Source organism: Peromyscus eremicus, chromosome 4 (genome assembly GCF_949786415.1).
Source record: "Peromyscus eremicus chromosome 4, PerEre_H2_v1, whole genome shotgun sequence".
Lineage (NCBI taxonomy): Eukaryota > Metazoa > Chordata > Mammalia > Rodentia > Cricetidae > Peromyscus > Peromyscus eremicus.
This window is the reverse complement of record NC_081419.1, coordinates 67,060,878-67,073,231: the sequence shown is the minus strand read 5'-3', so window position 1 is coordinate 67,073,231 and position 12,354 is coordinate 67,060,878. Positions and strand designations below refer to the sequence as shown.

At 53.8% G+C, this 12,354-nt stretch overlaps 1 protein-coding gene across 1 annotated transcript; it reads right to left on the bottom strand.

Annotated features, from left to right (window-relative positions):
• Positions 1–38: 38 nt before the first annotated feature.
• Positions 39–7,801, bottom strand: Pacsin3 (protein kinase C and casein kinase substrate in neurons 3). Its single transcript, XM_059260912.1, has 11 exons — positions 7,687–7,801; positions 4,756–4,819; positions 4,422–4,512; positions 4,121–4,277; positions 3,292–3,527; positions 3,031–3,186; positions 1,863–2,038; positions 1,647–1,767; positions 1,352–1,497; positions 870–991; positions 39–545 (listed from the first exon to the last, which is right to left on the bottom strand). Exons 3-11 carry the CDS (start codon positions 4,473–4,475, stop codon positions 430–432), a joined length of 1,284 nt encoding a protein of 427 aa, XP_059116895.1. The 5' UTR covers positions 4,476–4,512; positions 4,756–4,819; positions 7,687–7,801; the 3' UTR covers positions 39–429.
• Positions 7,802–12,354: the final 4,553 nt, after the last annotated feature.

Sequence of the window (12,354 nt, the reverse complement as noted above, 5' to 3'; positions counted from 1 at the left end):
ACCAGCTTCAAGAATGGGGTATCAAAAGATGCTCACAACACTTGATGGGTTTTTTTTATTCTTGATCAAGTTTAATACACACTACAAGTCACAAAAGAGGGTGCTGCTAGCCCCAAACTACATTCTCCCCAACCTCATCCCAGGAACTCCCAGACAGTTTAGGGACTGGATTCCTACTCCTGGGATGACCCAAATGCTCCCCGGGAGGCCCAGGCACCTGTGTCACCCCAACCTCCCTTCCTGCCCTCAACCTAAACTCTGTTGGCCTCTTTCTAGACACAGACCCCTTCATGGGCCCTAAGACATCTTCCCTCCTCCGGAAACAGAGGGACAGCAGCAGCACGTTCAGGGCCCTCAGGTCCAGCAGTCCAGGAAGGGTTGAGCCTTGGCCGAGCTTAGAGAGACGTTGCAATAGGGCAGTCAGGGCACTCAGGCGCCCACACACTCTACATAATTGGCGGGGTAGAGACCAATGCGGCCACTCTGCAACTGGCCCTGGCACCAGCCCTGTTCATCCTCTTCACTCATCTTCAGCAGCTCTTCCCCTGAAGGAAGAGAGATTGGTCACCGCCAGAGGCACTGGCTTCACTGATTTCAAAACTAGGTCAAGGGCCGAGGGGGATGGGATAGCATAAGGGCCTACAACCTGGAGGAAACCCAGCTCAGACCAGGATAAAACACAGCCAGCAAGCTACCCAACCCTAGACCCCAGGGAAGCAATCGTCAGGCCCCAGCTGGCTGGACCCTGAACAGCCCATGAGAAGGGAGTCTCTGGCTTTCCTTTTCTACACCCCTGATCTAGCAGGTGGGACAGGGACTGAAATGGGAAGAAACATGAAAGGGTTCTCCCCACCCCCACCCCCACATACCTGCTCGGAAGCTCAGCTCGTCAGCTTCCTGGCCAGCATAGTCATAAAGCGCCCGCACCCTCACCCCAGTGGCAGCCTTCCGGGGACTCTCCTCATCTGACCAGTCCTCATCCTGCCCACTGCTAGAGAGGGAGACACAAAGGGACAACTCAGGGGACAAGACCGGCCATATTAAGCTCAAGGCAAAGGTTTTGCCACTTGGAGGAATGCTAAAGACGCAGATAGGAAGGAGCTAAATGAATAGTCACACTTCTGCCACCCACGACTGCAAACACAGGTACAATTCTGTGCACAGGGTTATTATACAGCCCAAACATATGGGAACATAAGGGCTACATGGCAAATCTAAACCTCTGTGAGAGGGCCTTATTAACTCTCCCAAGATGGCCATCAGGTGCGGATGTGAAGGGAGAGAAGGAAGAGAGGGGAACAAGCAAGGGATAGAGTTGTTTCTTTGTTTTGACCAAGATCCCAGCTCTCACCCTGGAGATGCTGGGCATGCTGGGGACTGGGGTGGAGGTGCGGTGCCATCTCTTGTAGGTACAATGCTGGTCAGAGTCACCTCATCAGGACTCCGGCCACCCTTCTCCTTCCGGCTGATTGCTCTCTGTGTGTCTAAGGACCACTCCTGAGGAGAGAGTTTCTAGAGTCAGGCTGGACTGTGGCAACAGGGCCATCTGGACCACCTTCACTTACTTATCCTAAACCCAGTCATCTTCTCGGGGCCTACACTGAGCCCAACCCACCTCCAAGTCCCACCCAGCCTGTAACACCTGCCTCAAACTGGGGCCAGTTCATGGCCATGCCAGGCCCATGTGTGCTACGCCACCAGCGCAGATCTTCTTCATCACTAGCAGCCTCAATGCCCTGCTGCAGGTCTCGATGGAGTTCATGGAACCTATGAGGAGGCACTCCATCAGACAAGGAAGGCCCAAGCCCCTAGAATTCCCAAAGGAGGTCAAGGGAACCCTCTATCCAGTGTTCAGGCCATACTTGTCACTGCTGGAGAGGTCAAGGTGTTGATGCAAGGTGAGCAACATATCCTTGAAGAAGAGAAGCCTCTGGCGCTCAGCAGTCTGGCAACTCTCAAAGGCCTGCTCCATGTCCTCCATGTAGCGTGGGGTATAGCGGTTTAGCTCTGCCAGGGTCTGCTCATACTGGGTTTTCATCTGGGTGAGAGAGAAAGGAGGGAGTGAGGACAGACTGCCTTCCACTCAGGACTGCACCGGTATTTACTGAGCACAGCCACAGGCTAGACTTGGAGCTAGCCACCCAGGGCAGTCAGGCCTGAAACTCCTTTCCTACCCTCAGGGACTGACAGACACAGCCTAGCAAGGGAGGTGACATTCAAGTAAATCACCTATAAGCATCTGGTCGGAGCACGAGACAGGGTCAACCTACACGGAAAGGTGAGAGAAATCGAAGTAGGCTTCTTGGAGGAGGTGTTACAAACATGACACGGCTCAGAGGGGATGGGATGCTAGAGGGAAGGGCATTCAGGGCAGGGGACAGAGTATGCAATATGAGAACTGATCCCCGGTAACTAAGGCCTCAACTGCCTGAAACCCCACCATCCTGGGTAAAAAAATGCCATTCCTCTCCTGAGTAAAACATCACCTTTGTTCAGGTTCCTCTGTGCATATGCGTGTGTGTGTGTGTGTGTGTGTGTGTGTGTGTGGTGGAGGCCAAATGTCAACATAGTGTGCCTTCCTCGGCTCCTCACAGTCATGGACAAGCTGGCCACTGAGGTCCAGGGCTCCACCTGTCCCGTCCATTACCAACGCACACACACACCCTACCATCACCTCCCCTTTATCCACTTCAGCTGCCTTGCCTAGCTTTGTACCTGCACGACAATCACTGCAGGGCTAAGCCATCTCCCCAAGCCCAAGTTCCTCCTTTGTGTTTGTTTGTTTGTTTGTTGAGACAGGGTCTCAATACATAACTTTGGTTGGTCTGAAAGTACATGTAAATTGGGCTAGCCTCTATGTAGACCAGGCTGCCCTCAAACTTATAGAAATCCACCTGCCTCTGCTTCCTGAGAACTGGTATTAAAGGGTGCACCCCACGGCCCAGCCTAAGTTCCTGTTTTAAATAACCATGTCAAGGAAGAGCCTCGGGTCTGGAAAGGCATCCAGGAAGCTTTGCCCGGGGACTGTACCTTCTCTGCCTCCTTGCTGCAGCGTCCCACCCGCTCCTGCAATTTTCGAAGCTGCTCCTGGGACATGGAACTGTCTGCCTTCGCGTGGCTCTCCCGGGTCTGGGCTGTCTTCTCGTCCTTGCGTGCTGTGTGGTAGCTCTTTTTGGAAGCCTCAACCTAGCACGCAGGAGACCAGCTCTGGATCCTAGACGCCACACCCTGGTCCCGTGCAGACCCGGAAGGCTCCCTCCCGCCTCCAATAACCACTACCCCCTGCCTCACCTCCTTCAGCCTCTTTAGCCAGGGCTTCTGGGCCTTACGGAAACCATCCTCTGCAGCCCGGCTTTCCCGGAAGCCGCCCAGCACCGGCCGGTGAAAAGCCCCTCGCTGCCAGGTCCGCACACGCTCGCTGTCTGGCCCGTGCAGCTTCTCCCTCACCTCCAAGTGCAGCTCGCTCAGCCGCTCAGCCGCGGTGAAGAAGGCATGCCAGGCCTTCTCCAGAGTGCCGTACTGTGGGCCTGCGGAGGGATGAGCTCGGGCCAGGCGGGGTGCTATCTTAAATACAATCAACCCCTCTCCCTGCGTCCTGCTCTGGGTGCCAGACAGAAGAGGCACGGGAGGAGTCGGGGTACAAAGCTGAAGAGCAGCACTATCAGGTGCTGACTGAGCGATCTCCTGAATCCTTGCCTCCACTACCACCATGGGGAGAGTGCCATTGCCAACATGGAACAGGCAAAACAAAAACAAAAACGAAACAACGGAAGCCCGGAGAGGTCAGGTTAACTTGTCCAAAGCGTCCTATCTGAATTCAGCCAAGAGGAACCCCACGTCTACTGCACAGGCTCTGTGTGCCTGCGATCTTTCTACCCAGTCCGCCTGCACTCCACACTTAGCTCTTTCTAGCTGTGTGGCTTCAGGCAGGTCCCTTCTCTGATCTTCGTTTGTGCTCTAGGAACAGGTGGAAGAGAAAGGATATAGATCCCTCTTGCCGTGCATGCTCGAGGTCTTCCATTCCATCCCTAGCACTCACAAAACCTCAAGAAGCAGAAGCTGTCCTGGGGGTCCCACCCTTACAATCTGCGCCGTTTGCTAGGCCTGCGTACTGGCTCACCCTTCTCGACAGCGCCCCTCCACTTGCGGGCCCAGTCGGCCAGCTGCTGGGCATAGGCTTTCTCGATGCGGGCACGTTCTTGGAAGCAGCTGACCAGGTCCCCACACAGCCTGTGCCCGTCCTCAACCCGCTGCACCGTCCGTCTGTAGTTACCAGCCTGGGGCACATAGGAGGGATGGTTTTATCAGGGAGAACCCCCCTCTCTTGCTGGGCTGATAGTTAGGCTTTTCCCCCATAGGTGGCTGAGCCCATAGAGAGGGACAGTTGACTGCCACTCCAAACCCAGTCCCCAGCTGCTTACCTCCCAGAAACTGCCTCCTAAGACCTCCCCTCCAGCATCCTCTTCTGGAGCCATGGTGTCCCCGCAGCACGGAATGGTGGCAGATGTGGTGCTGTGGAGGGCAAGTAAATAAGCAGAGAAGCGAGACTTGCAGGTTGGGGACTGGGAAAAGGCCTTCTAATAGTCCAAAGCTTTGTCCACTGCCATCCCCACCACCCAAGGAACCATCAGAGCAAGAGCCGAGTAACAAAGATCTAGAAGTCCCCAGGAGGAGCCAGGATGGGGGCAAAGATGGCAGCCCCTAAGTCCCCCTGCCCCCTCTGGGTTTACCTTTCTCAGCCTGTCCTCTACACACCTGGGGTCTCCAGATCACTTCAAGGACCCGTGTCCAAGTCTCCAAGCTGCCACTATGACTCTGCCTTGAAGGTAACAAGAGCAGAGAAGGGGGTAAGGGTTGGGAGCCTCTGGTGTCCAGGGCGGTGCCCAGCTCCCCCAATATAGCAACTGCTGTCAGAAGTGCCAGATTCCAGGCTGAGAATGCCAGGCAGGTCACACGATCCAGCAGGGGATTAGGTGACAGACAGGGGTGGGTGGTGGTCAGAAAACCCCACACTCCTACTGTAGATGAGGAGAGGACACCTGCCTAACTAAGGCCCCTTGAATGACAAGGCCACCCCATGAACAAACCAGTCCAACTGAGTAGGTACCCAACTCATAACCCCAGCAACTATCCATGCTGAGCGGAGTGGAAAGAAAGCCAGGAGGCCTGGGCCCTATCATGACCAGGAAGTTTTTAGACAACTGTGTTGTACTGTCCTAAGGGAGCCTCAGCTCACTCTGAGGTGGACATTCCCCCACCTGGTGAGTGTCCATGCTACGGCTGATGTAAAACTCAAACTAGGCAATGAACAGAAACACTTGAAAGATCCACCAGTCAGAAAAAGACACTCACCTGCCCCCTACTACCACCACACAACATCCAGGAAAGTGTCAAAGGGTCCTGAGACAACAAACAATTCCATTCTGCCCTCAAAAAGCCCAGGGCGGGGCTTCATGAACAGCTAGCAAGTCACACAGCCCGTAAGAACTGTGGAGGAGGGCAAGGTGAATTTTTACCCCCAAGTCTCTCTCTCCCTCCCTCAGGGACTAGATGACACAGTGACATGTAGCCTCCTGACTCCAGGCAAGGTCTCAGCTCTTCCCAGTACCAATTGACTCTTAGTCCATAGAAGGAAGCTGCTTTCTTCTCTGAGAGCCTAAGGCCTAAGGGGCAGTCGGGTCAAGGCAACGAGAGAGTGAGATTCCCGCAACCAAAGAGGGACTCTGTCACAGTGCTCTCTCTCGACTGCTAAACCTCTGCTCACTCTCAAACTCAGATGGGGACATCATCACTCCTCAGGGCTCCCCTAACCCCCCTGTGATCCTGGTCCCACCATCCATTCCATAGGTTGTGACCGGATCTGTCGGCAGTCACTGACAGACTTCTGCAGTTTCAATTTGAGTTACCCCCAGGCACTGGAACCAGTGACAACATGGGGCTGGAGGCATAGTGTAGCTCAGAGGTAGAACATGCTTGAGACCAGAGGCTCCATCGCCGTCAGGAGGGGGACAGGCCTCTCCCTGCAGACCCCATTACCATATGGGCACCGAAGATCCCAGGACACAGAGCAACTCCCCACCACCACCACCAGCACCCTAACTAGCTCTTCACCTTGTTTCCTTTGAGTTGGCCCCACTTGTCTAATACGGCTTGCCAGCCAGATGGGAAAAGAAAGAGCAGTAGCCATAAATCACTGGGTCTTTGGAGCTGCCCCAGTGAACCATGCAGGGCCTGGGGCCCCTGCCTACTCCAGCCTCCCTGCTCCGGGCTCCCAGGAGAGCTGCCCCCCACCCATTCCCTCTCCCTGGCCCCAGAACAGAGCAGGCTGTGTGTGTAGGGCTGGCACAGCTCCTCCAGGCCTCCCAGAGCAAACACAAGCTGGAGCCCCAGGCACAGCCAGCCCCGGCACCCCAGCTTCATCTAGCTATGGGGGTGGACCTGGAACCTTGGTCCCTATTGAGGATTGGCACCTTGTGCCTCCTGACATTAGCAGAGACTCAGATCTGAGTAAACACACTACCACAGCAAGAGCTCAGAGAGCAAGAACAGGTAGTTAAAATCTTTCCAGCCCAGGACCTCCACCTATCCAGTCGGGGACAAGGGCAGGGTCTCTTCTCGGGTGCTTCAGGACAGTACCCACTCTCCCTACCTGAGCTCCAAAGGCTTAGGCCTCGCTCCTCCTCTACACATAAGCTAGCCCCCACCCTTTTCCAGGAGCTGGGGACATGGGCCTGGGAGAGAGCAAAGCCACTCTGCCCTGCCCAGTCCTGTGTCCTGAGTCACACAGGCTGCGCCCAAGGGCTTCGCCAGCTGCCTCTCCTAGTCAGCCTGTAGACCTAGGACTGAAGGCTCAGAAAGGGGTAGTTGCTGACCCAGAGAGGGGCACGTAGAATCGAGACTGGAACAGCCTTTTGGAGGGTTGGGGGAGGGGGTGGCGCACAGAAAGGGGGAGGAGGCAGGGCCAGGGAGGGGCATAACAAAGGGGCATTTTTGGAAACCCGACCTACCGGCTGAGGTGCCTGCTCTCAATGACGCACTCCTAACCCCGAGCCTCCACACCAAATCTCGGAACCCAGGGGCTGCCAGTCTTTGGCCTCCACCCTTACAGACAGCGCCACTCGACAAACCACCTCCCGATCCCAGAAGGCACGGTGTTGAACAACTCCGGGCTGGTGGAGCCAGCTACAGAGACAGGCATTGCCAGGCCTAGACATGGAGGCTCTAGGACTTCTTGGGCAAACTTGTTGAACTTGGCCTCGGTGGGGAGGTGGGACCAGCTAGTTACTGCGGAGGGGAAGGGGGCTGCCTGCCAGGGCTAGCAGTGGACTATAGATGGTGGCGCGAAGCGAGGTGGGGAGGGCAGGGGGGGCAAGAATCCGGGCTTTCTACAGAGGCTCCTTCTATGGCTTCAGTATGGGAGCAAGGAGAGCAGTTTGAGACCCTCTAGGAGCTCCAGGAGATGGTTTGCTCCTCCAGGCTGGACGCCCCATTACTCCCGGCTGGCCTGAAGAATCGCCTCATTGGCGTAGGAGATGAGATGGCCTTGCGCTCAGTGGCAGCCAATGGCCGGGGTCTCCTGCGCGGGAGTCCGTCCCATTGCCAACTTCAGGAGTCGGAGGACCACAGAGCGAGCTAGAGCCACGGCACTGCCGCCGCGTCCCCCAGCGTCCCTTCCAAGGCACTCACCGTGTCCTCTCAGGGCCCCTCGGTGGGTGGGGGGATCTGGCCACGCTCGGTGCGGAGTCTTACCACTCCCGGGTTCGGGCCACCGCCTCCTGGAGCGCGCCGAGCCCTCCCCCGGGAAGCCCGGCCCCCTGGGCCCGCCCTCTTCGCGCTGCCACCGCCCCAATCTCACAGACAGCATCCCCACTGCAGGGACTGCTGGCATCCGGGCGCCGGGTGGCTCTTGGTGGGGGGGCGGGGGGGAAGGCTCTGCTCCCCGGTGCAGAGTGGGAGCCAACAGTCTAAGGTGGCGCTGCGAGGCTAGCAGATCGCTAGATTTCAGCTTGGCCGCTCTTCGACTTCTGCAGAGCCTGAGAGGTCGGTGGGAGTGAGCGGGAACCTGCACCCGCATCATTGGGATGTGGGAACAATGCTGCATTACATTCTTTGCTAAGAGCACCTTTCTTAGAAGTTAGCCCCGGGGAGGCTCGCAACAACTCTCTCCTTGTAAGCCTTAGAATTCTGAAGACAGAAAATGAGGCTTAAAGAGATCTTCAGCGGTTTGCCCTTAATCTGGCAGAAGCGAGATTGTAAAGCCGTGCCTACCTAGCCCACCTCTGCTTGCAGCTCTAGTGCGCATTCCGAGACCTGGGACAAACACGGGGTAGGGGTGGGACAAAAAAAAAAAAAAACCCACGAACTCCACCCCCTCCGTCTTTATAGTCCCAGATTTTGTACCTCAATTCCTCCCTAAATCACTTGGTCTCTTCACCTCCTTGTCCAATGTAGACTTTTCCCGAATCGTCACGATGCCACCCCACCCTAAATAGATCCCTTCTTCTTCACTTCCCCACCCCCAGCCTCTCGGGATTTCAGAGCCCGTGGGTCTGTTATTTATATCCACTGGAGCGGTCCAAGAATGTTCTGAAGCTGACCTAATCGCCACCTGCTTGGCTTCCCCGCCCCTCCTGCTCTCTCCGGAGACTGGTGACCCAGCAGCGGTGCCCCGCGCCCAAGAGACAAGAGGGAACGCGGGCCAGCGGGGTCCCAGGTCTCTGGTGCTAACGGGTCCTGGAGACACAGTTCGCTCCGGGTTGGAGAGCCCAGGGGACCGCGCGCTCTCTGGGAAGCAACAGGCCTAGCTGTTCTCTTTCCAGCACGTACATTTCCCACCCAGCCCCCTTCACTCCCTTAGAAGTGTGAGTACATGCGCGCGGATTTTTAAAAGACAAGTTTAAAAATAGCAAAATCGTGTTGTTTCTAAATGCGGAAGGAATCATTGACGCGTTCCTTGCTCAGTGGAGTCCACTCACAAAATGGGAAGGGCGGCGGGCGGGGGGGGGGGGGCGGGGAGTTGGGGGGTTGGGGGGGTTGCTGAGGATGACACCAGCCGCTGGACTTGGGAACGAGAAACTGTCTCCCTTAGTTGCCTGTTGTCACAAAGACACTACCACCTTTGGCCTGAGGACTCTGGCCTCGTGTGGCAAATCTCAAGTAGTAAATCTGAACCCTGAGGATGTGGTTTCTGAAACCAATTTTAACACTCACTCTCTCAAAGGCTTGGACAGATCTTTTCTCCTTATCTATTGCTGCCTCTATGAAAACCTGACAGGTAACCCGGCTGACCTTCCACTGGGCCGTGTGCCCTAGCTAATTAATTATTGTAAAACAACAGCAAATGAGAGGGGCTTGGGAAATGTCTAATCACAGTCAGTGTTTTGCATTACTTGGAATCAGTTAACATCCCACCTAGCGCCTGGGGGCATTTAGGCATCTAGACAGAAAGTGTGAAAATACAAGAATGAAATTAATTACAGAAACAGCCTATTAAAACCTCATTAAAAATAAAGTTGGCAGCCAGGCTCTGTGGTGTACGGAAGTCAGGCTAGAGAGTCAGGAAACAAGGCTGCTCATCAGATCACGGGGAGAAGTGGATGTGCACTGGAAAACATCTGGCTTCCCTTGGGTTCAAATCTGGAATCGGAAAGCAGAAATGTTGCAGCTGATCTTAATTGTCCCTAAGGTACTGGGAGGGGACAAAGGACAGAACATACTGGGCTGGAGGTGAAAGGAAACAGACATGTGCTCAGAAACCCACTTCCCAGCTACCACCAGCCCAGGTGTCAGACTTCTGTGCCCTATGGCCAGAGCCCTTAATTACATTCCACACTGCTCCATCAGTGTCATCCCCAAGTCTGAACAGTTCAAGATGGGATGCCCAGGCCCAGAGGGCCAAAGACAGAAAGAAACCTAGTGAGAAGCAGCTTGGCTCAGAGTATCAGGTGGCAGGTTGATCCACAGCCAGCTTTTAGGGCAGTCACAGACTCACCTTGAGTTTCTGGAATGTCCTAACCACCGTGCCTTCATTTGTTTGTTTTTTTGTTTATTCAGCCAAGGAAACATTTGGATTCTTGCTTTATGCTAAACGCTGTGCTAGATTTGGGAATATAGAGAGAAATAAGGCTGAGCCATACGTTTATGACAATGATGATGAGATGTGGCTAGAAAGTGCCATGAGAAACAGGCAGGAAGGACCACTTTCCACAGAGGCATGACACTTGAACTTGATGAGCAGGAATTAGTCATGGAGAGAGGCATTCTAAGTGGGAGCAATTGGGTGTGCCAAGCAAGCCCCAGTGTTAGTGGTGTGTGATTCTCTGACCCAGCAATTCTACTTGTTGGTGTCTGCCATAGACAAATGTGTACAAATAGACAGAAATGTCAGGGTGTTCGCATATAGTGCTATTGGAAATCCAAGAAAATGAGATGCAAGTGTCCTCCAGGAGGGAAACTGAGGAGTAACTAAAACTATGGATTACTCTACAACAATTCCAGAGCAAAGAAAACACACTTTTTGTTTTGTTTCAGTTTTGTTGGAGACAGGGTTTCTCTGTGTAGCCCTGGCTGTCCTGAAACTCACTATGTAGACAAGGCTGGCCGCAAACTCACAGAGATCCACCTGCCTCTGCCTTCTGAGTGCTGGAATTAAAGGAGTGTACCACCACCACCCGGCAAAGAAAACATATTTTTTTAATCAAACATTTTCTTTGCAATGCTGAAGGTCAAATTCAGAACCTTGTTTGTGCTAAGCAAATGCTCTGCTCCTGAGTTCCACCTCGACCAGAGACACACACATATTCTCATGTGAAGACCTCCAAGACCCTGTTAATGGAAAGGAAAGTGCAGAATACTACTCAGAGAGGAAACGTACCCGGCTGATTTTGGAAGCTCTAGTTGGGAAAGAAGTCTCAACTGACATGGTAGAGGACTCAGAGTGAGAGGTTGAAGTGTGGCTTCCTCAGCATACAGAGACTTGTGGGTAATGCCCAGCACTGGAAAGACATTAATGTACTTTTTGTGTAAATTCTGCAATTTTGTTTGTTTTACGAGACAGGGTTTCATAGCTCAGGCTGCCTTTGAAAGCTGGCAAGACAGCTGATACCAGCCTCCACCTCCCAAATGCTGGGATCACAGCAGTGTGCCACCAAGCCTAGCTCAATTCTGTAATTAAAATGAAAACTGGTGAGGGATGGTGAGTAGGGTTTGGGTCTAAAACATGGATGTCCAGCCAGGTGGTGGTGATGCACGCTTTTAGTCCCAGTGCTCAGGAGGCAGGGTAGGTGGATCTCTGTGAGTTCCAGGCCGGCCTGGTCTACAAAGTGAGTTTCAGGACAGCCAGAGCTATAACACAGAGAAACCCTGTCTTGATAAATAAAACAAACAAACAAACAATAACAAAAAAAACCCCACTGATATCCAATAGAATTTTGTGCAGTAGTAGAAAGGTCTTACAGCTCTGCTGTCCAATTGGTAGCCGGCAGCCACATATGGCATCTGAGCACTTGGATCATGGCTAGTGTATCCAAAGAATTGAATTTTATTCTTTTCTTTAGATCGGAGGTGGGCCATCCTATGTTACCAAGGCTAGTCTCAAACTCCTGGACTCAAACAAGTCTCCTGCCTAAGCTTTCTGAGGAATTAGGACTAGAGGGGTACATCTCCGTGTCAGGCATGTCCTTTTGTTTTCTCTTTTGGGGGATGGAACCCAGGGCTTTACACATACTAAACACACCAGTGAGCCATATCCCAGCCCAGATTTATCCTTTCAAAACAACTCTCGAGGGAGTTGCCCTGTGGAGGGTGAAACAGGTCTCAGGGGACTGCAGGTGGGCTGGGCTCCTCTGAAGGCTGCCTTGTTTCTCCAGTTTCTCTCAGTTTCTCTGGACATTGCCCCAGCATTCCTGAAAGGCACCTGAGTAATGTATCCCGATTTAACAGCTATGTCTTTAAGATCTCAGGCAACGCCAGGTGGAAAAACTGGTCGGAGTTACTGTGAGGGGTCACCCTCATTACAGGAGCTGATTCAGGAGAGGAACAGCAGAGGAAGGGCACCAGAGAGAAATGCAAAGTAGGCTGCTAAGCACAAAGCACTTTCCAAGTGCAGGAACTTGCTCAGGGCTGAATCTTCGGGAAGTACCACAGGCAAGCAGGAGGTGCCCAGGGGGCTGCCACAGCATCTTCAGCTTCCAGCTGGCTATGTCAGGGAGGCTTCTGCAGAGAAAGTCTGCCTTGGCGGCTGAGGAATGACAGCTGATAGTCCTTTCATTTGGCACATTTTCTGGGAACACCCACAATGTGCCAGATAGCTTCTGGGTGCTCAGCCTTCAACTTGAAGAAGGCAGACAAGGTTCG